General features: G+C 41.8%; 1 protein-coding gene across 4 annotated transcripts in view; it reads left to right on the top strand.

Annotated features, from left to right (window-relative positions):
* Window positions 1–25978, top strand: part of MAP4K4 (mitogen-activated protein kinase kinase kinase kinase 4) — a 232675-nt gene that overhangs the window by 95304 nt on the left and 111393 nt on the right. For all 4 annotated transcript variants that reach the window (XM_068268252.1, XM_068268254.1, XM_068268253.1 and 1 more), the window contains exon 3: window positions 1440–1496. In XM_068268252.1, coding sequence (XP_068124353.1) covers window positions 1440–1496 — 57 coding nt within the window. The remainder of the gene's footprint in view (window positions 1–1439; window positions 1497–25978) is intronic.

The raw sequence follows: 25978 nt of genomic DNA, 5'->3' as shown, positions 1-25978 counted from the left end.
AAACTAATTGCATAAAGTCTTGGCTTCTCACTAGCTGAATAACATGACTGAAGACACTTCAGCCAGAGAACATATTTTCCAATGACATTAGATGAAAGTTCTGAAACTTAAAGTGAGATGGGAGGTGAGCAGTGACCTTTTACTGTATTTACTTCAAACACCCTATTGTGCAGAGACATTTTTATCATTACAGTATATCTGACTTGATATTTGAAGTAAGCACAGTAATTTTAATGTGCATCCCTTTAAATAAATCCCTCACCCCTCCTATCTCTGATTTTTTTTTTTCTATTACAGTAGTTGCCCATTCATTTATTTCTTTTTGTTCTCGTTTGCTGTAACAAAGCTTGACTCTGTGGCAGTATTTTCCTTTAGTGCCCACTCGCACTAGGGCAATTAGCAGGCGATTCCTGTCCAGTCCACTGCCCATGCTGAGCACTAACAAATGCCTGGAGGGTAATCGGGAGCAGCTGACAGGTGGTGAATTCACCACCTTTAGTAGCCTGAGGAAAACAGGCCCAAAGCCAGGTACACACTTTCAATTTTAATTGGACAATCACTGACCACTTTCACCACCTTCATGTAGTATGAGGGTTTACCAACCCAATCTGCTTCATAGTATTCATCTGTTGACCTCCACATGAATACAAGGAGGTGATAAAATTGATCAGTGATTGGCCAATCATAATTGAAAATGTGTGCCAGGATTTAGATTGCCTAACGTCTAGAAGACTTTCTTTAAACATCATGGATGGTTAACGCCCAACAATGTATTTTTTGTAGTATCTGATCAGCAACCCGGACACACGTCTTCGTCCTGCACACACAGTCATTGCTACAGGCTGTAATCTTAGAGTTCAGTCTGTGCTCACCCTCTGTCTGAACACACACAAAAAGTAGCATTTCAGCATGCTGATTACTAAGCTATTAAATGGTATTTTTAGATCTGTGCCTGGAGATAGGCTTTAATTTAAATGCACTGGATGGTTTCTCCGGGGGAGTGAGATCCCACCTTATAACCATTTCTTTCATGCTCATTTTCAGATATATTGTATGTTTCATGTGTGCACTTAAGATTTGCTACAGTTGGGGTATGCAATTACTGATGACTTCCTGAAAATGAAGACTAGCATAGTAAAGCTATATATTAGGTGAAATGGTAACTGAAGTCGTGTCATAGATGTACATATGAAATGGTCTGGCCCCTTAGTGTGTTGCATTCCTAATGAACAGTGGTAGTAGGCTGCTGATGTGTTCTAATGAAAAAACAATCTGACTTGTCTATATATAAATGGTGCAGGTAGCTGCACAGTTACTGGTATTATGCTCTGTTAGTTCATATGTGGTATAAAGATAGGTAAATGGAGTGTTTATTTATAAAAAGATATGTTCGCTATATAAGGATAGATCAGTAACCTTCTCTTCTTTTTCTGTATCAGGGTCGACATGTCAAAACAGGCCAACTTGCTGCTATCAAAGTCATGGATGTTACAGAGGTAGGTGATACCTGACTTATTTTGTACATTGTTATAGGGGAAAGAAAAAGAAAGCCCAATGCAACAGCACCACTCAAGAATAAGCAAAAATTTATTGGTACCTGATTACAACATTTATATAGGACATTAATTGAATATTCAAATGAATAAAAACACTAAAAACAGACCACATATTCCCATACTGAACAGCTGCAAACAATCCTGCCAAATAAATGACCTATACATTGAAATAGTACATATATATGTATGTGTGTCTTCCTCAATAGTGTGTATATGAACCACTACAAACATATGTGTATAGATCAGGTCTTGAGTAAAAATATTAGATGAATAAATATACCTTGGTGGGCATCAATAAGAGCCCAACAATGGTTGAACCCGGGTTCAGTAAAGTGCAAAAAGTGAACAGTGTAAAGATGCATACAAAAAACATAAGACCATATGCTATAAAGTGCAATGCAAACACAAGTGAAATTGACAAACAACGGCTGCAAATAAATAAATAAACAATGTATATGTCTCGGAGCAGCCTATATCTAAAGTGCATGAGAGGAATAGCGCAAGGAAGATACTTAGCCCAAGGAGTAACGGAAATAGACCAGGCAGTGCGGCTGAAGATGGGAAAAGGGGTCCCCTCAGAACATTCCCAGCAGCTCCGCGGGCGTTACCCCGCTTTGAAAGGAGGAGAGGACCAGGTCCTATATAAATGTCCTATATAAATGTTGTAATCATGTACCAATAAATGTTTGCTTATTCTTGAGTGGTGCTGTTGCATTGGGCTTTCTTTTTCTTTCCCCTATAAAATTGCTGTTTTGGGCCCTAGCACACTCATTTATAATATATATTGCCCAGTGTTGCGGACATTATCTCTCTTATTTTGTACATTGATAAAACTAGTGGAAATGTAATTTTTTCTTTTGTATAAAGATTATCAGTTAAACATTAGTTTATGTCAAAGCTTTATAAGTGAATGGAAAACCGGACTTAAATGGGACACAAATTGAAGTGGATCACAAATTGAAGTGGATCTGAAACTTATGTTAAAATGCAAAATTAAGGCAAATACCCTTAATGTGCTACCCATGGTTCGAAAGATGCATAGGTGCTGTAGCAGCGCCGTTGCTAAGGTCTATGTCACCCGATGCGGTAACTCATGGTGTCACCCCCCCCCCCCCCCCCCAAAAGGGGGTAAAGAAGCAGCCGTAAAAAAAAATCTGAAAAATTAATTTTAGACAAAAATAGTAAATGTCAATACTGTGGAGATAAAGCATCGTACCAGTACATACACACACATCTGTTACCAGGGCAAACCAGTAACCTGCACTTAATTAAATCAAAGGCATTAGAACAGGATATAAATCTATTTACTCTTTGTAGGCCGAGATTAGCCATAAACTTCATTCATAAGATCCACATATACCGCATCTCACCTCATAAATATAACACCCCTAAGCAAACTCCATTACGCACATACAATGCTCAACCAGAAATAACACGACTAAAGCCATGGGTAATTTCTTATGTATCTGCTAACATCTCTCCACTTTGTGGTATCTGTAGTTCTTTGCAACTAAAAAATTGTATCCACAAGTGGGTTAAAAAGAAATATCAAGCTTACTTGAAGCATTTCTTGCTTGCTGGTGGCTTAACATTTTATTGGTAAGGTGTAAAAATCTCTCCTGGGAGAAAACTCTGGAGAAACCTTAATCGAATAGGGGCCCAGATGTGTTTTTGCTAATTACATTGTGCTGCTGTAAATACCTGAAAATACATGTTTTTTCTGCATAGAAACACATACAGTGTGTGTAAAAAATGTGCACAGAAAACCATACATTTTTAAATGCCCTTCACATTTGATCCATGCCTAAGATGTTCTAGAAAAAGGCCGAAAGAGGAGGAAAATGAAGTAGAGGGAATCCGTAAAAGATCATAAAGAGTAGGAAATACACCAGGTAGGACGGGACACAGCAGTACTTGTTTGCAAAGACTCTCTCCATTTTGCTTCTCCTTGCTGTCACTATTCGAAGTAAAATAGAGAGAGGGGGAGTCGCCCCTCTCTTGTGGTTTCACTCCAGTGCATTCCTCGCACCACCTTTCCTACACCACTGAGCTGTAGCCATTCATAGAACAATATAGCAATCAACTGAGCCATCCGAATAAACTGTTATTTAATGGTGTAGTGACATATTTAGCTTCCCCTCCCCCCCAGTGCTATATATACTGCTGGCCCGGGATGGCGGGTGGGGAATAAGGGAATCTCTGCAGTGAGGCTGAACACAGCAATTAAACCTTACAAGGATTTCTAAAACTTTTTTTCTACATGAAATCGCCATTCACTGTTCAAGCACACTGGCACATTTTGAAGATGTGAAGACAGGTGGGCCTCATTCACTTCTATTGAATGGGGCTATGGCACTGCATGGTCCGCTGCATATATTGCATTACAAGGATGGTTACCTTTCCGCTTCCAAGCAAACAAACCACTGTACTATATAGAGGAAATATTGCCAGCTGCAGAACGCTCTCATCCCTTGTACATATGTAACTGCAAAACCATTAACTGTAGTGACACTGCAAGTCTTCTCAGGCTGTATTAACAATGTGCTCTTCCTGTATTATCTTTACAGTTTCCTTTTATATTAATCACTCACAGTATAAGTTGTACTCCTTGTAGAATATTTAGCTAGAGCCAAACTAACAATATTTTAGTAGAAGCATATTCATATATTAAATTCCTATTGAGCTCTACACACCGGTAGACGTTAAGATGACATAGGGGTGCACAGGGAAAAATGTACAACAATAACCTAATGACCAGCAGGGTTGTTAAAATAATAATAATACCTAGACACTGGTTTTTATATAAAGGCCCTTGGGCATGTAGGAGGTACATTAATGGTAGGGGTGATCAAATTCATTTCAACAGTAAACTTTTAGGAGCCAGCTCCACTGGTAACCATTGGAGAAAAACACAAAAGGGCTGGTTCACACCAGGGGCAATTGTGATGCACTTGCCAATTGGGGCAATTGTGATGCACTTGCCAATTGACAAAGTTATAGTGCAATGTTACTCTGAGGGTGTTCCCATAGCAGCTTTACCACTTTGTTAAAATTGCAAATGTGCTGCAGGTAACATGTTTGAAGTGATTGAGCTTGAATAAATGTACAAAAATCACTCTGAAAATTGCTTTGCAAAATCACAATCAGTAAGTGCGAGCGGTTGTGTTCTGTGGTGTGAACCAGACCCTAGGCATAAGGTCATAATGCTCCTTGGATTTGTCTAACCCTCGGTGAAGTGTAAAAATCCTGGAGATTGTTTTCCTCAAGTAGCATAGATGGAATACAAAGTGATGCTTCTGCATTGCCTCTTGCTACACAGTGACTCTGCTTTCTATAGATACTGTTGCATTTACCATTTCAACATGGTATTAAACATGAGAATACTTCCCATTGCACTTCCTAGCTACTATAGGAACCTGTATAGTGGCAAGACTGTTCTTTGCTCAGCAGATTTCCTCTTTTATGCTGCAAGGAAAGTGTAATTAAATGCTGAGGTGTCTATTATGTAACCCATACTGCAGACACCTGTGACAAGTCTAACCCCCCCCCCCCTTCCCGCATCTACAGTGGTCACTCATGACGTCACACACATGCGCAGAGAGTGCCCGGCAACGGGAGCGCGATCTAGGACGCGCTCCGCCGGGCCAGCGCAGACGTACTACTCCGGGTCATTGCGACCCGGAAGTAGTAAGAGCCACAGATAAATGACAGCTTGGGCAGCCGAACAGTTCGGCTGCAGTTCAGCTAACACAGCCGAACTGTTCGCCCAACTCTAGTCCTGTCCTGCTAGTCATTTCACCCCAGTCTGCTTCCCCAGTAAAATGATTCAAATGATTCGGTTCAAAGATCCGGATCTTTTCAATGATCTGATTCAAACGAATCCTTACAAAGATCCAGACTTCCCATCACTATCCTGGAGAGGCTGCTTTGAGAGCCGCATAATGCGGCTCAATCTGACGTCCAACTTCAACACCACCATGCGTTGCGTTAGGGGCACGTTATGCGACCTTAATGTCCCCTAAAACGCAACGTCTTAGTGGGAAAGTAGCCTAAGGATACATACTTTCTCATTATCGCATCCCTACCAGTACATAATCCACTATATCGGGCTTTCTGTGTCATTCTATCTTTTGTGGGGTGAAGTGGTTAAACAGTTGCGCTGAACAGATGTTAATAAGCAACTTAGCTGACCAATAGGGATGAGCCATGATGTAATCATCCCTACTAACCAACAGAAATTGGAGTCTAAAGCTGGGTACACACTGTACAATTTTGCATCGGTTTGATCAGATAATGTCCAATCGGATTCCGAAAGATAACTCGATCCATTTTGGGTAATTAACGCAAAATCGATCGCATTATCGTTCGGGAACAATTTGGACGTCTACACACAATGCAACCTCTTATCAGATCACACGTTTATCTGATGGAAAATTGTACAGTGTGTATTTATTTTATTGTATTTATAAAGCGTATGAGGCTTAAAGTGTTGATGGGTCATACCATAAAAAGTTTTTGGCTTGCAGTTCTCTTGAATTTAGAGTTCCTTGACATGGTCTTCCTGAGTGTCCTATTCATGTGTGGTTTCTGTCAGGAAATGAGGTAGAGGTTGTCTGTTGTCAGGTGTTTACACATGTAAAAAAGATCCTGCAGTCATCCCTGCCTCGCAGTTCACACTTCCTGTTTCCTGTAGGCTCATCAACTGATGTCATCTGCTGATCTAAGGCTTTTGTTTCAGTCAGAAGTTTGGCTTTTTTCCCCACAATAATTATTTTGGTGCACCTTAATATCGAGTTATTTGTTAAAATAGCTTTTCTTTGTATAAAGATTTTTTTTTTTGTTTTTGGTATTGTATTCTGGCTTCAGCCCTTGGGTTTGGGTACAAGTTGAAACAACTCTTTCTCTTCAAGTGAGGAGTGCAGTACCCTGTTAACTTTTGTTCTGCTCTGAATTAAAATGAAATGTAAAATATAAATGGGTGCTCATTAGCCTTTGGTCTTTACATATTGGCTTTGAAGGTAAGGCTTGCTTACTGAAATGCCTGGAAGTATGATTGGGTTCACACCAGTAATTTTGTGCCTTTATTATAGTTACAATACTAAGTCCCTTTAAGGCCCCATTTACACTTAAAAGCGCAAGTGTTTTTTCCGCAATTTCACGCGGAAAAATCACTGGACACTGCAGCGATTTTCCCGCAATCGCATTTAGCGCTTTTATAGCACTGAAACGCGATTGACGGGAAAAAGCCTGAAAATGGTGCAGGCTACGCGTTTGCGTTTGGCAATTTGCGGTAATCACCGGCAATTAACGCAAATCGTCCAAGTGAGAAGGGGCCCATAGGGTTTTATTACACTAACTCTTTAAAAAGCGCTAACGTTTGAGCGTTTTGCCGAACTCGCCGGCAAAATGCTCTAGTGTGAATGGGGCCTAAAGGACACCTAAAGTGAACGGGATATGGAAGCTGACATATTTTCTTTTTAACAGTGCACATTGCCTGGCTTTCCTGCTAATTCTCTGCCTCTATTATATTAAACCATAGTCCCTGAACAAGCATGCTGATCAGGTGCTTTGACTGAAATGTCAACTATTAAATTCCCATTTCTCAAACTGTAAATATTCCAATGCCATCGCTAGGGATGGGCGGTAAGATGCTAATAATGTTTGAGTTGATGCAAAATGTGTTGGTTTTGCAAATGTATGTAGCTTGGACCAGGACTAGTGAAAATTATCAGCTACTGCATTTGATAAGTGCTGTTCCAAGCTGCATACATGATCTGTTTCCCACATTTGGTTACAATCTAAATGCCTATGACCACCTTAATACTTGCACTGAACCCCTAAATACACCTCAAAGTTTCAAAGGTGAAATTAGGAAGAGACTAACCTGCAATATTCTGGTGGCTTGTGGCTCTTATGGCCCAGCCTCCCCAGTCATCCCTGAGAGAGGGTATGATGCTCAGGCCACTCACACCCATCCTTTGCCACTGATATCCCTTCCCCTCCAGTATAGCAGTTGGTGGGAAGCGCACTGCAGTGTGTTTCATCTATCGGATAGGCAGCCATGTTGGCTTGGGGTGGGGACAGTGCAGCTCCTATAGTTGAGAACACCTTTAGGTGAGTACAAGTTATGAAAAAGAGGTTATAAAATTCCACAATGTATAGATATGTGCTCTAAATATGAAGGAAAACCACAGACTACTTGACAAGTTCCCTTGATCTGTAGGTATGTTTTTACAGCTGCCTTAGTGTGGAGCTTGCTGGAGGACTTTTTTTTAATCTCTATAATGTCTATTGTCTGTGGTTAGAATCTGTTTGAAAAACTCTGCACATTCCATGCACATTCCAAGCTCATTGCTGATAACCACATTGCTTGAATTTGTGCTAAGTGAGGCCTTGGTCTGTTGAATAAGTGCAGTGAACAATGATTTTGCAGTCTTACTCTATGGGAAGTCCCACTCTATGGTGTGATATTGCCATGTCTATGTGATGTGAGTTCATCAACAAATGTATAGCAAGTATCCATTTTCATATGCAACAAGAAGGTCCGCACCAAACCAGGATTCCAGACAATGGCTTTATTTAGGACGTATCCAATATGAAAACATGCACATGCACATGCATCAGAACGCTGACATGTTTCGAGCTATCTCAGCTCTTAATCATAGCTGGTTATCCATTTTCATATGTAACAAGTTTTCTGGAGACAGTATTTTTTTTTCTTGCTGTCTTGTAACCATTGACACAGTGGTGTAAAAATATTTACTGTTAGTTACCTTACAAAATTATGTATGTTGCTGTCATAGAGATCCAGTCTCTGCTTCTCTGTGCTAGACTTACTCTGTAGCTTCTCGTTGAGGGCGGTAGACATGGCAAGGCTGTGCAGGTATTTGTGAACTCCATGGACATTTCTGAACCTGCAGTGTTCTCTCCTGTGGTTGTCAGCGATTTTGTCCCAGCGAGTGGAAGTAACTTTTTTTTTTGCATAAACATGGCAGATGAAGAAGAGCTTCCTGTGACAGTATGGCAGAGGTCTGGGATTGGAATTGGCTTTATGCTTGGGAAGAGCAGCAATAAAACTCTTGAAATATTATGGCAAGCATAAGGTGCAATACACATTAGGGGAGACAGCCCCCCCCCCCCCCCCCCCAGCAGTGTTGCCAACTCATCCCTTTAATTACTGACACATCTAAGTTATACAGGTTCTGGGGCTACTTACACATAATCAGTGCCTTAACTGCATCTACCTAGCCACGAAACCTGTATAATTCATATGTGTCAGTAATTAAAGGGATGAGTTGGCAACACTGCCCCCCAGCACTAGGGAATCTGAAATGAGGGGTATGTGAAGGCTGCCATATTTATTTACTTTTAAATTGAACCTCCAGACTAAAAAAAATGTACTCCGCAGCACTGAAAAGGCTTGGTGTTTCTTTAACAGTTTCACAGCATCAGTACTTTGTTTTTCTTACCCAGGCCTCATTTTTAGCTGCACAGAAGAACAATGCCTGGGCACTTTTCCCCTGATGCTGTGCAAAGCATGATGGGATTTCTGGTGATGTTGTTGTTCTCCTTCTGCTGTTTTGGCTCAAATTTGTCTTTTTTGAATTTGAGATTTGAGCGCACAGCTGGGAGGGGGTGATCAGGACACAGGACAGTCTTTCAACCAAAAAGATGGCTACCCCCATGAGATAACAATTGTTTGCCTGTTTTAAAACATGAGCAAGAGATTTTATTACCTATCTATTTTAATTAACATAACTAGTTTGTTTAGGCTGAAGTTCCCCTGTAAACCATACCAGTGGCCTGGCTATCCTGTTCTATTTGACTGCAGTGGGGTCTGGATAACACACCTGAAACAGCCATGCAGCTAATCTTCTCAGATTTTTGTCAGAAAAATCTGATCTGCATTCTTGTTCAGGGTCTATGGCTAAAAATATTAAAGGAAAAGGATAAGCATGACGTCAGGCAGCTGGTATTGTTTAAAATGAAGTAAATGTCAACCCCCATATTCTTCTTGCTTCAGGGTCTTTTCACACTGGTGTGGTGCAGTGCCGCATTTTTACCGCAGCCCACCGCTAGGGCAGTGTTAGTCTATGGGGCCTTTCATACTGACACGGTGCAGCGCATTACGACGGAAGTGACGGTTTCGCCACATCCCTAACACGAGAGCAAACCTGCGTTACCGTGTGGCTCTGCGGCGACCTGCAGTGGACCAGCAGTCATGTAAGTCTATGGCGACGTGTGTTTTTCAAAATGCCCGCTGTAAGTTTTACGCGTTGCGCATGCGCTGAAGCGTATTTTAGCAATACGCTTCCGCGCACGTGATTACTTTGGCCACCAGAAGTGAATGTCACTTCTGCTTGGCTGCCAGACTGGGATTATAATTGACATTTTATGGGCTTCTTATATTTATTGGCAGAACTCATTTATTTATTTATTTTTTTTAATTTGTACCGCAGTCTACTGGAACTAATAGAATGCCATTGCCATTTCATGGGATGAATTACAATGGATACACTTTGTGCCTTTCAGAAACAAAACAGACAATCTGGCAAATGAGGATGTTGGACATCTGTTCTGCATATGATTGGGCCACTGCAGTCTGCTCTGGAAAGTGTTGCGACAATGAACCCAGTGTGAACAGAGACCAACTACTCTCATTTAGGTTTCCACACGCATTGTCATCCACATTCTGTAAATGGCACATATTTTTCTGCATTTGAAAACTGCATCCAATTTTGTGTGCGTTTCAAGGCAAATATTTGCATGCATTTTCCATCTAAGGTACTAGCAACAAATTCCCACATGACATCTGTGTAAATCAATGCGATTTCCACGCAATAACCCTGCAAACAAATTTCTGTTCCACGTCATAATCCTGCGGCACAAACACATGATATGGAAACAAGCCCATTGACATCCATTGTCTGGTGCCTTATGTGTTTTTTTGCATGATATGGAACTGGCCTTTATCTATTTTGCATAAAGCTGTTGTAATTGAGCAGACTGTGGATTTGTATAACTGTGTTGTGAGAACAAAGATCTGGTTATATCCATCTAATAGCAATGGAGACCCGAAACCGCCAGCTTTATGCAAAATAGATAAATGACTATGTAGTCAGAGGAATTCTGTTTGCTGCATTTCATCCAGATGGCCACTCAACTTGTTTGTTTAAGTTAGGAGATAAGCAGAGAAACCTATTTTCATTACAGCTGCAAAGAAAATGGTATCACTGAAATGGTGCTGTGATCCAAACAATTTTTTTTTATTTTTTCAAACTCAGCATAACCATCCAGGTCATTACCCGGCTTTTCCACCAGCCTCATTCCCATTCTTATTTTTGCCTTTGAGGCCTTGCGTCAGGGGTGTTGGCATCATAGTTTGAAAAAAGTTTTAGTATGGTAATAAAAAATTATGTACTTCATATTTTCTTAAAGCTCATCTTTACGGAAGTGTTTTTAGTTATATATAATTAACTATAATTACAGAAAGATCTGTAGAGAGGATGTTTGCGAAGAGAAAAAAAAATATATAACTTCTGAAGGCAAAGGAAAAAGAAGAAAGAACGGCTTGATAGAGGCGGACTGAATTTGATTTAAAGAGAAACTCCGACCAAGAATTGAACTTTATCCCAATCAGTAGCTGATACCCACTTTTACATGAGAAATATATTCCTTTTCACAAACAAACCATCAGGGGGCGCTGTATGGCTGATATTGTGGTGAAACCCCTCCCACAAGAAACTCTGAGGACCGTCGTACTCCTGGCAGTTTCTTGTCTGTGAACCCTGTTGCATTGTGGGAAATAGCTGTTTACAGCTGTTTCCAACTGCCAAAACAGCAAGCAGCAGCTACATCACCTGCCCACAGTAAAAATTTCACCATGTGATAAATGTCAGAATATAAATGAGGGATTTAAAATATTTTACAATGGGCAAACACTGACTAAATCATGTATACATAATTATTGTAAGTATATCCAAGAAGCCGGCACCATCTGTATCAAATGCTGTTTTATTGATTAAAGTGCTTGTCAGCCATCACAGCAACGTTTCAAAGCTAGTCCGCTTCTTTATCAAGCTAAGCTGCAAGTCAGAATACAATGCAACTATGTAACACACTCCTTTTATATAGTATCATGGTTTCTTTTGTATCCAGATATAACCTTATGAGCGATGAGATAGCCAAGGTGGTTAAAAGACATTGGCATTATTTATCAGATAGCCTTCCCCATGTTAAACAGTTTGTCTACCCTCCTATCTTCTCCTATAAATGTGCTCCGAATCTGCGGGACCGGCTGGTCCATGCAGATATGGAGGGACCGGGATCACAAATCAGGTTCTCGTGTAGAGGCACATTTCCGTGTCTGAACTGCGTGCATTGCAGCTCAGTCATTAAGGGGGATCAAATTGTTCACCCCCACAGAGGAACTAAGTTTAACCACTTCGCATCCAGACCTTGTTTTCCCCTTATTGACCACAGCAGTTTTGACACTTTAGCGGTGTCCCTTTTTAATCAGCCATAACTTTATCCTTAGGCCTCGTTCACATCTGCTGCGCTGAAAAACGTGTTAAAGCGCATGGTAAAAAACGCATGCGCTTGTGCGCGCTTTAGTCCGCGTTTCTGTGCGTTGCGCTGCGCTTCTTTAAAGCACGTTTTGCTTACTGTAGCAGCAGCAGTTGTCAATAAAACTTTGTTTTTGTATGTAAATGTATTTTTTTCTCCAATTAGGGGTAAAAAACGCATGCGCTTCTATGCGCTTGTACGCGCTTCTATGCGCTAAAAAAGCGGACCCATTCACTTGCATTGCTGTGCGCTTTCCAGCTCAACGCACAGAAATGCCTGCAACACTACGTTTCTGTAACGCTGCTCAGCGCAGCGCATAGATGTGAACCAGCTACATTTAGTTACATGGAAAAATCAATACCTTGCTGAACGCACAGGGCAGTGCGCTGTAAAAAGCGCACAGAAACGGCCCTGATGTGAACGAGGCCTAATTACTCATGACACCTAAATGATCTAGGTATCGTTTTTTCAGGACAAACTAGACTTTTATTGGCGGGTATTTTATCCCTAGACCAAAAAAGTTTTCTATGCATTTTAATGGGAAAAAGAGGGGGAAAATGAAAAAAAATGCATTTTTTCTCAGTTTTTTTTTTATCAATTCCAGTTTAAAAATAAAAAGTACCACAGGAGATAAAAACATGTCACCAGTATCCCCCAGTATAGATAGCAAAATGTGTCCCAAGTATCAGACCCCCCTCCCCCCTTATAGCCAGATGTGTCCCCAATATCAGTCACCCCCAGTATAGCCCGATGTGTCCTCTGTGTTTGGCACCTCCCAGCATAGATAGATAGATGTATCCCCAGGATTGCTGCCCCTCATGTGTCCATATGTGTCCCCGGGAATAGTGGTCCCCCATTATAGCCAGATGCGCCTTCAGGATTAGCGGGTGCACCCTGGATTAGGGCCCCCCACCATTATAGCCAGATCTGCCCCCAGTATAAAATTATACACATAAAATAAAATTGTACCCCCTCTTATTTTATTGTCCCCCCCCCCCCCCCCCCAGCTGCACATTTTACCCCCCACCAGGGATCCACACACCTCCATAGGAGCCAGCCAGATGCCCCACCCCCCACCCAGGCAGCCCCCTCGGTGGCCAGATCTGTTAAAAAAAAAAGGATTAGAAAGCAGCCTGACTCACCTTATCTCGTTCCAGTGATCAGCCTGCAGCCCAAGCCTCCGATCGCCGCTCTGCACGCAGCCCTGTGATGCCGGTTACCGGGTCCCGGCTTGATGACGTCATCAAGCCGAGACTCGGCTCTTCAGCATCACAGGGCTGCGTGCAGAGCGGAGATCGGAGGCTCGGGCTGCAGGCTGGTCGCTGGAACAGGAAAAGGTGAGTCAGGCTGCTTTCTAATCCTCTTTTTTAGCAGATCCGACCACGGAGGGAGAGAGATGAATGATCACGCTGTTTGCTACAGCGGTGATCGTTCATCCGCGGGAGGGTCACTAATTGGCTACAAGGGAACATTTTCCCTTACACCAATTAGTATTGCAGCTGTTAGTGCCAGGAGGTGCGCTCTGAAGCGCACCTGTCCCTGCACAACAGGGCTGCAAGCAGGTCAGTATATCTACGTCGCTGTGGCTTGGAGAGAGCCACAGCTGACGTAGATATACTGTAGCAAAGGACAAAGTGGTTAAGATACAGGGATGCCACACATGTGACTCCACATATGTGGTAGATGCTTTAAAATGCCCATGTGGCCTGTTATATATAGGCCAAACAACTCAAAAGATGAAGGTGAGATTGTCATCTCACAAGCATGCTATACGCGAGAACCTGATAGATCAAGCCGTCCCTTACCATTTTAGTCAGGCTAGACACAATGTTAGTCAGCTTAAGTTCCTTATAATAGAGCAGTGTGATGCAACCTAAAAGAGGAGGGGATAGGCTCAAGAGACTTCTTTGGAGAGAGGCACACTGGATTAAAAAACTTGACACCATGGAGCCAAGGGGACTTAACCGTGAGCTAGATTTGGTTCCTTTTTTGTAAGGCTCTTTTTGATGTGTATTTGTTTTCCCTTGTCTCCATGGTGTCTGATGTGTTTTTATACCTCTGGTACCCCACATAATCCATCTTATGCATATTGCACCTATTTTCAATTTGCCACTATGTGGTATTATGAGTGTTACTATATAGCATTTTGTATCCAATAGTATGTATAGTTCTCTTGTGTATGTGCCTCTGCTTTCTGTTTTGGTACTCCGTGATATGTATTTACACATGTGCAGCCTTGTATTGATATTTTCTTTCCAGTGAGATCTGTCTCTATGCTGACGTAGGCAACGTTTACATCTGAGGTGGGAGGTGCGCCACTATGAGCGCACTGCACACTGATTGGCTGACGCTATGTGGGAAGGGCGAGGCAGATGACGTCTCTCCAGGCACACGTGACCCCAACGTTCCCATCTGGTCCGCCGATGACTGTGATACAGTGGGTGGAGACGAAGGGGATGCGCAGCCAGTATTGCTTACGGCGGCAGGAGACTTAACCAATAGGTTTAAATGCTGAAGAGGTGTCGTCCAGACTTATGTCCAATCCGTGAGTACCCAGATAGTTCCCCATCAGGTCCGAAGGCCATGGAGCCTTGCGATAGGATGGTTTGAATTGGGATAGTTTGATTGGGTGACCACGGAACCATGATACTATATAAAGGAGTGTGTTACATAGTTGCATTGTATTCTGACTTGCAGCTTAGCTTGATAAAGAAGCGGAATAGCTTTGAAACGTTGCTGTGATGGCTGACAAGCACTTTAATCAATAAAAGAGCATTTGATACAGATGGTGCCGGCTTCTTGGATATACTTGGAAGAATCACCTGGGGTGCTGCCAGGTCTGGCCGTGACACATCATTTATTAAGCAGAAGAGGTGCATCACTACTTCCTTGTCACATAATTATTGTAAGAATGAAGCACTTTTTTTATTGCATTATTTTCACTGGAGTTCCTCTTTAACTGCTTGTACCTGAATAGGTCACATTCATACTTTTATACATATATCCCTCTTTTCATTCCAAGCATGCATACCATACACAACTTCACATTCATTTACTCCAACACAAGCCACCCAAAAAGTCATTCCCTCACATTTCCTAAGCTCCTATATCCCGCAACTTCCCCCATTTCTCCCTCCAATACTGAATTATGTTTGATGACCCTTCCTCCATGTTCTCTATATTAATTTCACATAAATCATCCATCCCTTTTAACCACTCAGCAAGGTTTAAAGGTGTCGATTCCTTCCAATGTCTTACTATTATTTGACGGATAATTAGGGAGCCTACTTCTTTTAAGAATATGATATCCAGCTTTCCTGGTTGAGTGTTGACACCGAAAATAGCTGTGATTGGGGAAAAATCAAAGCCACTCTCGGACCTAGATCAGCAGAATTCAGTGTAAACCATTTTCTTTCCTTTCTCCCCCTAAATGAAAGTGTTGCCAATGCTGTACAGACGTTCTCAGCTTTCAGGCTAGTGATGCATCTGTTGCTATGCAGGGGGAAGGGGGGGGGGGGCGCAGAGGGAGAATTAGAAGATTTGATAAAGTAAATGCCTTTGGGGGAGAGCGGAGAACAGTGTATTGTGCGGTGCTCAGGAATGTATTTTTATACATACTTGAAGCTTCCTTTAGCCCCAGTCGCATGCCGCCATCCTCCGCTGCCTGCAGCTCCGGTACTGGGTCCCGTAACTTCCTCCAGTCATGGTCAGTCTGTACAAGAGGAAATGCACTCTTTACATATCTCTCCGGTGGCTGCTGGAGAGATACATAGAGGGCGCACTTCTCCTCTCAGAAGCTCACCATTTTCTTCTGACAATTATCCCTTCCAGTTCTGACAATATTTTGTCAGATCTGAAATATATCCATTGCTGTCAGTAAAATATCAGTTGCTGACAGTTATAGCTGAGAGGAAAACTGATGTACCAGGTAATGTCCATGTTTCCCCATGGCTCAAGTGGGCGATGTTACAGTTTGTGTGTGCTGACCAGAAAGCTGTTATGGGTAATGGCAATTTTCACAATGGAGGACAGAAAATTCCCTTGATCACAGTGAACAAACAGGACGCGGGACAGGAGAAAGACACTGAGGAGTAGACTACATGGAAGGTAAGTATGACTTGTATATGCTTTTTTTGACTTTTAATTTTCAGTTCAGGTTTTCTTTAAGGCTTGGGAAAAGGTGTCCTGTCCTGTCAGTTTTTTTTACAATTGGCATTAGTTTTGTATGCGTTTCTGTGTTCCCACCTAAATATGTACATTTCCAGTCTCAGTCAGTTTTGTATCCGTTTTATGTGTTTTTATGGCTGTGTTCATACATAAAAGGTGGACGTTTTCTGTCCAGCCAAAATTGATAGAAAACTGATGCAAAACTGGCAGGACAGTACTGGACCAGAAATGTGCAGATTTGTGTGACCAAGGCCTTTGACTAACTTCATGATCCATAGTATGGTATTTTAAGAAGCAGAAATACTGTTTTCAGCAATCTATCAAAGTATACTAATTGCAATAACTGTTATTTATAACTAGGTTTCTTGTATTTAGCCCATTTGGGAGTTCCCCTTTAAGAACTATGGATAGGTGCATTCTCCGCACACAGAAGCAAAATGAAGTGATTTTTCTTGGTTGCACCCACTGTTCTGAAGTGATGCATTGTGGAATTTACTCTATGAACACATAGAATTGGCAACATGATATAACCTTCTGTTTTAAGAAGGCAAATATCTGTTTTAAATCCAAGTACTAAAACTGAAAGGGTTTGCAATTATTCAGGTTGGAGTGAGCCTATGCAGTCTCCCACACAGTGCATCACTGCTCACTCCAGCCTGAGTAATGGCAAATTCCTTCTGGTTTAAGAAGGCAAATTTCTGTTTTGCATAGCGTTTCTAGTAAGCGGGCTTTTTGGCTTTTTTTTAACCCCTTACACTCCTAGGAGTTCTTGTTCACCATGCGCTTGCTGGGCGATCTGTACATAGATTCACTAACTCAGAACTATTCGTATACATGGCTGTAGTGATTTGTGCTGCTAATGCAGCCTTACCCTTCAGTGGGTAATCCGTGTGTGTTGCAGTGCTGTAATATGTTACTTGCATGTGCAGAAAGATCTCTTCCTTTAACTGGCTGAATTTATCTTTTAACTAAACTGAGCATTTAATCATCAAGTCGGGCAAATGCCAAAATCACAACTCATCCTTCTATGCCCTTAAATCACCCCTGTGAACAAGTTGCGTATTGTGAGCATAATTTTTTCCCCTCCACTGTTCCGGTTATCTTATGATTTGGAGCCTTTGGCAGTGTGGAAATCTGAGTCCTGCTTGCTGGCCTTTAGCAGACCTCTGAACCAGTTAAGGGGGAGGTTTTTCCTCACAGAGCTTTATGGGTAATAAGAAAGCAGTGTGGCACATGGGAACAGGGCAGTGGAAAGCATATGCAGACTTCTACTATAAGATTAATGAACAAAAGCCTTGATGAAGTCACATGGCCTCAGAGCAGTTTTCTGCTTGACAACATGCTGCTCTCAGCCAAACACTGTAGATCCTTGCATGACATCATCTTCCTCAAATAAGTGGTTGGCTGGTTAGGAAGGAACAACTTTAAGCACAAAGCTCTGTTGCACAAGGTGTAGAGGAATGTATGCAGTTCTTCCACTGAATGTGTGAAAGGAGGAGATTTAATTAGCAGTTTGAGTAGTTTTTTTTCCCCCTAGCCAACTATAATATAGTGTTACCAGTGCTAAAACAAGTTATAAAGACAGAACTAAAGCTAGCTATTATTGAGCAACTCCATTGTTTAAAAAATGAATGCTTGTTAAAGAGCAACCCAGTCAGATAATAAAAGCCATCAGTGAGCTGCAACTGCTTTCCAGGAAATGTATGAGGATTAATCTACATATACATTGTGCAGAGTTTTAGATATAGACCTCAAAACTAATAAAAACATCATTTAAAATCTGTTTGTTTGATTCTTATTTGATGGGTCATTGATTGGAAATGCCTGCTCCCTATGTGATCAATTCTGACAGAAGGACACGTAAGCAATATTGTCATAGCTTTGTACATTCGTCAGTAAACTGCTAGTAGCAGTTCATGGTAATTAATATTACAGTATACTAGTTTTCTGACAAAGCCTTGTCTAGTGATGCAGAGTGGTAGAACAGGTAAACTATACCAGGTAGATGTCAATAGTTTTTGATCTGCAACAGTTCTGTCCATGCATGTGCTGTCCATGCATGTTCTGTCCATGCATGTGCTGTCCTGTGTATAAGAGAGGAGGAGTAAATTTAGTTATTTGAGTGGTTATTGGACTTTGAAAGGGGGATGGGAGGTTGGAAAATGCATTTTCTAGTGGGACACTGTTTAATGTACTTTTATTACATTTTGTGTCCTTAGGGGTATGTTCAGTTTACGTCCGAGTATAACCTCTTATATCTAAGCAAGGAACTTGAATAAATTGAATGTCAAATCCTGTAAAAATATGCTTTGTTGACCTGAGGCAGCCCATTTGAAATAGTTAACAGAAGGTGCCATGGCTGGGATGCTACTGCTTGGGTTGCAGCATCATTGTTCAGATTGCAAGAATGTGCATACAGAGTAAAATGAGATCATAGCCAGCAGCTCTGGAGGTTTGTGCTACAGTTAAGAGAGCAAGACCAGTTATTTTAGAAGCTGGTGCACAGGTGTATATACTTTGCCATGAAGTGTCTGTCATTTAGCTTGATTCCTAGCATCATGCAAACTGCACAACATGTCTGCATTAAAAAAAAAACAAAAAAACCCAAAGTTGTTCAAAAGACTTGCACTCACGTTCCACCCTGCATGATAGTTGTTCAGGTTGATCCACCGGTTGGATCTGGCAGACAACCTGTTATCAGTTTGTTGTCTGGTTGCATGTCATTGGAACACACACCCAACTTATCTTCCAACAGACAGGTCTTTAGATTGAAGACAGAAAAAGTGGATAGTCAGGCTAAATGGATATTGAAATGTAAATCTTCTACATTGAAAGGGATATACTTTAACAATGTTTTTATGCAAGAGTTTATTTACATTATCTGAGATGTCAGTTACACCACATTGATGCAGATGAGTCTGACGGTTAATGAGCGCATAGAACTTCTTAGTATGCACCTGTGCTTATTTACCATGGGGATTTAGAGGACTAAACCGGGAGTATCTCCCAAATGTCTACATTCGGTCCCCACACAGTAGGAATGAGCATACTGGTAATGCATCGGATTTATGTCTCCCTTTACCATTTCTGTCAAAATGAAATCTATCATTTTGCCACATCCAGCTGATGTGGCAAAATAATAGCTTTTTCTCTGATCGGAATCTATTTCTACTACACACAGCACATACATGTTTAATAGATTCCAAGAGGGAATTTATTACAGTCGATCAAACTGCAGTGTGGCACTGTTCAATGCAGTTGCAACACTATAGGCCAGTTCAGATAGGTGGCTGCCGGTGTCTCGTATTGAGATGAATGGTATCATTCTTTTCATGACGTTTTTTAGTCAATTGCTGTCTATCAGGATTTCCTGAATGCTACATGCAGCCTATTGCGTATGGGCCGGTTGCAGTTATGATACCCCCATGGGGGAACCCAGTAATGCACAAGTTTCTGTGTAACGTGTACAAATATATGTGCACATTCCACATTGATCAAGCTTTAATGTTTCAGAGAGCATACAGTGTGCATAGCAGTACACACAGTATAAGGCATATGTTATGCAATGTGCACCAAGCTTACAGAGTATCAAGAAAGGAGCCAGCAAGCTTGTTATTTTAAATAGGTTTATTGCACAAATATAGAGCTATACAGTGCACAAACGTTATGCACAGCTACCAATGTCAATTTCTTCTATGCTGTAAAAACGGAAGGCTGAACTAGGATTTCACACCAGATAGACTTTGGAAATGCTTGCATTAATATGCATTCCATTGACATGTGCTTCTCATTTTGAATGAGCCTATTTAAAGAGACTCCGTAACAAAAATTGCATCCTGTTTTTTATCATCCTACAAGTTCCAAAAGCTATTCTAATGTGTTCTGGCTAACTGCAGCACTATCTACTATCACAGTCTCTGTAATAAATCAATGTATCTTTCCCCTGTCAGACTTGTCGGCCTGTGTCTGGAAGGCTGCCAAGTTCTTCAGTGTTGTGGTTCTGCTTTGAACTCCCCCTTCCAGGCCCCTCTATGCACACTGCCTGTGTGATATTTAGATTAGGGCAGCTTCTCTCTTCTCTCTTATCTTTTACAAGCTGGATAAATCGTTCTCTGAGCTGGCTGGGCTTTCACATACTGAGGAATTACAGACAAAGGCAAAGCTGTTTGCAGGAAGAAACGAGCAGCCTGAAACTTCAGTGCATGAGAACTGAAGGGGGAATGAAACACACAAATGATCTCTTGAGATTCAAACGGAATGCTGTATACAGCCTGCTTGTGTATGGATGTATTTTCTATATGTGGACATACTGTACATCAACCTACTTCCTGTTTTGGTGGCCATTTTGTTTGTTTATAAACAAACTTTTTAAAACTGTTTTTAACCACTTTTAGTGCAGCGAGGATCAGCAAAATTGTGTCAGTAATAGATGTCCCCTAACGCACTGGTATGTTTACTTTTGTGCGATTTTAACAATACAGATTCTCTTTAAACTGATAAAAAAAAGATTCAGACTCTTTTTGATTGCAATAATATTTAGATTTATTATTTGGCATATGTGCCCTACATCAGTTTTACACTCTATGTATGGTAATGTTCAAAAATGGTCAAGCTTATACAGTATATGTGTTATAAATCATTTTATCTGGTTACTGAGAGTGGTCCTGAGCTCTTGCACAGGACAGAAGTAAAACCTAGAGAAATGCACCCTGTATGTATTTAGAGAGGTCTGTCTCGTTCCCCTTCATCTGTGACTAATTACAGCTGTAATTTGATCTCAGCTGTGTCGGCACAGGAATATCGGTATCCTCGGCAGAGCAGCTAATTTGTAAACACAGGATGTTAACCATATCGGTTTCCTTGAAAGCAGGAAGTAGACACACTGCAGAGTTATTGCAGGATTTGTCCACTTGGTGTACCACATAGCTATGCATGCTTTGACAGCTCGCAGACCAACACCTCTTCCCATTTCACCACAACAGGGGAATTGTTTAAAGGACAACTGTAGTGAGACATTTATGGAGGCTGCTATATTGATTTTCTTTTAAGCAATACAAGTTGTCTGGTAGCCTTTTTGGTCCATTTAGCTGCAGTACTGTCCAAATTAAACCAGAAACAAGCATGCAGCTAATCTAGTCAGATTTGACAGAAACCCCTTATCTGCTGCATCCTTGTTCAGGGTCTTTGGTTTAAAGTATTAGAGACAAAGGATCAGAATGATAGCCAGGTAACTGGTATTGCTTAAAAGGAAATAAACATGTCAGCCTCCATATACCTCTCACTACAGTTGTCCTTTAAACTGATCCTGGGCCTGCTGCATGAAGCCACGGGATGCATGGCCGTTTTTCAGTCTCTATCAGCTATTGCATAAATGGTGGTCATAAATTTAGAAAGAGCATGTGCCTGTAGTGGTATCTGCGATAACACATTCTGTGATCACATCGGCTCCAATAGAAACACAAGTTGCCATACTTTTGCCCCTTACTACAGCTAGGGCTTACTTTCAGGGTTGGGCTTATATTTTGAGCATTCGTGAAATTCCTTCTAGGGCTTACTTTCAGAGGATGTTTCAATTTCAGGGAAAGAGGGTACATAGCAGGCAATGCTGCTTTATAACCATGCATTTTCTCTCTTCACACGTTGTGGCGTAGCTTTGATACATTCCTATGTGGATGCAAGGCTCTGGATATCATAGAGCTTTTTTGGCCCTCAGTAGCTCCCGTTGTTCCTGCACCGCCCTTGGTTATAGTTATTCCACCTGCCAGGCTGAATAACTCTTTGGCAGTCCTCAGGCAGCCTTCGGGGCTACTCCCGTACCATACGGATACGCTCCTCTTCAGAACTACTCTGGGACGCGAGCAGTAATGAAGACTTAGTAGGTCTTCAACTTAAACCACGGACGGCAAAGGAATGACAGGACAGACAGAGGACTGGGAACACTCTATGGAATCCAAAGCCTTCCAATATCAAATCTGTAGGGAGTTTCCTCACTTCAGTAATTCATTCCATGTCAAGGGACACATTTTTAATTTTGTATTGTTGTTCTGTATATTAAATGGAAGTCTCTAACCAGTAATCTTGAAAATATCAATTTATATTGCTGAACCTGAAGATTTTTTTTTTTTTTTTTTTTACTAAGACCAGAAAATGTTGTCAGGTTAAGGCCATGCTCACAGTGGGACGTTGCATTGTGTTCCCTTTATAACGGGAATGAAACGAAAAAGTCCTACTGCATGTTAGTCATGGCACATACAGTGAAGCATATAGTCTATGAAAATTGTGCTTCACTGTACCTGTTAACTCGCGCATTTATTGGTTACTATATCTCCACCTGTTATACCACGCTGCGTCCCCGCTCGCCGAAGGTTTACAGCATTACCACAGGGCCTTGCTTATCTAGTAATAGTGCAGGGCTTGCTGAAAGGTGAATGGATCCGTTGGTAGTATTGCAGTTGTCTATGAACCTATAGCAGAATCTTTAATAATTGCCGGCCAGTCTAGATTTTATCAGGGCTGTGGAGTCGTGGAGTCGGAGTCGTGGAGTCGGGCAATTTTGGGTGCCTGGAGTCGGGAAAAAATGCACCGACTCCGACTCCGACTCCTAATGAATTTGTAACTGTAATTAAAATAGAAAATATGATAAAATGTTCTATTTCTCAGATAATAGTCATTCAAAATAATGTATATATACAGTAATAGCTGTGCTTAGTCCACAAAAATGAAATAAACCAATCAAAATTAGTTACTTGTGCTGCTTCAATAAAGCAGTCCCTGTATTTTTAAGGTCAGATATACATATCTGATTGTGACTGCATATATGATGTGTACACAGGAATCTCTTATATATACTAAATAACATCTATGCTGTAAGAATAAAGCCTGATGTGTAGCTGTGTCACTAATAGAGATGGTCAATGAGATGGAAATAATTCTGCGCTGATGCTGATTTATGCAAATGTATGCATTCCCTTTGCTGATGAAATCAAATCATTTGATATGTTGTTAAAATTTGGTTTGGTGACTACAAATTAAAGGGTACCTGAGACGGATGAAAAGTAAAGTTTTATACATACCTGGGGCTTCCTCCAGCCCCCTTCAGGCTAATCAGTCCCTCGCTGTCCTCCACCACCCAGATCTTCTGCTATGAGTCCTGGTAATTCAGCCAGTCAGCGCTGTCCGGCCGCATGCCGCTCCCACAGCCAGGAACATTCTGCACCTGCGCAATAGTGCTGCACAGGTGTAGTATGCTCCTGGTGGCGGAGTGTGTGCATGCGCACTACGCCCGACTAGCTCAAGTACCTGGACTCATAGCAGAAGATCCAGGTAGTGGAGGTGGACAACGAGGGACTGATTATCCTGAAGGCGGCTGGAGGAAGCCCCAGGTATGTATAAAACTTTAATTTCATCTGTCTCAGGTTTACTTTGTTACACAGTAGTACTATACTCTACATATGCACTCCCCACAGAGCTGCAGGGAATCCACTGAGAATGCTGTGCACATTGAACACAGAGGTGTTGTCTGTCACCCATAAACCTTGTTCAGATTGTGCATGAAGAATGTGTAATAGAGGAAGAATCTCCTCATTCCCCTGCAGAGTACCTGCACATCATTCTTACATGTACCCACAGTTACATTACCTAGGGCCTGATAGATGTTCTTTGTTCCGGTTTGTACCTTTTACAAGTACTCTTACCAAGGACTAGTTTTAGTCTAAAGGGAATAAATATAGTAGCCTACATATCCTTCTCACTTCAGTTGTCTTGTAAAATTCCTAAGCGTTGGCAGTTAAGAGATGAATTTCATGTTACATACTTTTAATCAACAAAATTGTAATATGCAAATTAGAGGAGTTGGAGCCGAGGAGTCGGTGGAATCCTAAACTGAGTAGTCGGAGTCGGTGGATTTTTGGACCGACTCCACAGCCCTGGATTTTATGACATTGTTTATTAAAGTAACCCTGTAGTGAAATAAAAATTGGGCACTTACCTCGGGAGGGGAAGCCTCTGGATCCTCCAGAAGCTTCCATTGTCCGCCAGCAGTTCCAATGTTGTCTCCACACAAAAACCGTTGACAAACGCTTGTTGGCAGCATGTGCAGCAAGAAGGACCCACTAAGGCCCCCTTCAGCTTTTTCTGCCAAAGCCTGGGTGGGTCCATGCTACTGCGCAGGTGTGTTGTGCCCATGCTTCAGGGGTCTCGGTGCTGGAACAACCTAGCAGGAAAGGACCGTGAAAGCTTCTGGAGGACCCAGAGGATTCTCTCTCCTGAGGTAAGTATCTACATGTGCACATTGCAAAACTCACAGGTTTGATTTAAGGTTGAAAAAAACATGTCTGAAAGTTCAACCAGTAAAGACAGAAAGTTCTTGCCCTAAGATCTTACACATGAATGCAAAAGAATAAATGCTAATTCAAGACAATAGACTCTCTGGGGATTTGATTGATTACAGTTAGAGAGCAATAGTTAACCAGAACATCTGGTTTAGATTTTTTTTAAAATGTGTCTGTTCTGGGGACATTATGCAAGGTGTCATCACTTCCAGCTGCCTTGATGTGGGCGGGGTTTGCCTGATCTGAGAAGAAGCCATCATTATGGAAGGAGGGAGAAGACAGATCTAGCAAGCAGCTGAACCAGGGGCAATCACATCTGCGCCAAGAACTGTAGTCTTTCTTGTCGTGGTTTATTGATGTACTTTTAATAGCAAAAATAAGAAACTGCAGCTAGATTGTAATCCAGTTGGGCGAAGCCCTCCTCCCCTGTTTTGCTGCTCTGCCACTAACTGGACCCTTATTCAATTTACTTTTCTCTTAAAGAGAATCTGTACTGTCCGATTTGTACAATTAAAAACATACCAATCGAGTCACTGTTATCTCCTGGATCCCTCTTTGCCGTTTTCGCCGATCCCTGCCGTGATCCTGGCTTTTAATTGACCGTTTTAGGCAGTGTTTACAAACCAAGAACATGGCTGCTAACCTGTGTGTGTGTGTGTCCGTAAACTGCTGACTATATATATATATATATATATATATATATATATATATATATATATATATATATATATATATATATATATATATATATATATATATATATATATATATATATATATATATATACCACTACAGGGTAACTACGTCATCTGTGGCATCCTCCAAGCCACCATGACGTAGATATACTGACTTGCTTGCAGCCCTGCTGTGCACGCTTTGTAGCGCTTCCAAGCGCACCCTCCGGCGCTCTCAGCTGCCTTACTACTGGTGAAAATTCCCTTGTAGCTAATTAGTGAGGCCCCTCCCCCCCCGCGCGGATAAATGATCACCGCTGTAGCCAACAGCGTGATCCTTCATCTCCCCCTCCTCTGTGCACAGCCTAAAAAATGTAAATAAAGCTGCCTCTCACCTTACCTTGTTCCAGTGATGAGCCTGCAGCCCGAGCCTCCGATCCCAGCTCTGAACTCAGCCGCGTATTGCCGGGTCCCGGCTTGATGATGTCATCAAGCTGGGACCCGAGTAAATGGCATTACGCGGCTGAGTGCAGAGCGGGGATTGGATGCTCGGGCTGCAGGCTCATCGCTGGAACGAGGTAAGGTGAGAGGCAGCTCTATTTACATGTTTTTGGCTATCTGTGCACGGAGGGGCTGCCTGATGGGGGGGGCGCACATCTGGCTATCCACACTGGAGGTAAAGGGG

Source organism: Hyperolius riggenbachi, chromosome 2 (assembly GCF_040937935.1).
Source record: "Hyperolius riggenbachi isolate aHypRig1 chromosome 2, aHypRig1.pri, whole genome shotgun sequence".
Taxonomy (NCBI): Eukaryota; Metazoa; Chordata; class Amphibia; order Anura; family Hyperoliidae; genus Hyperolius; species Hyperolius riggenbachi.
The sequence above is the reverse complement of the archived record's forward strand: the minus strand, read 5'-3'. Positions and strand labels throughout refer to the sequence as shown.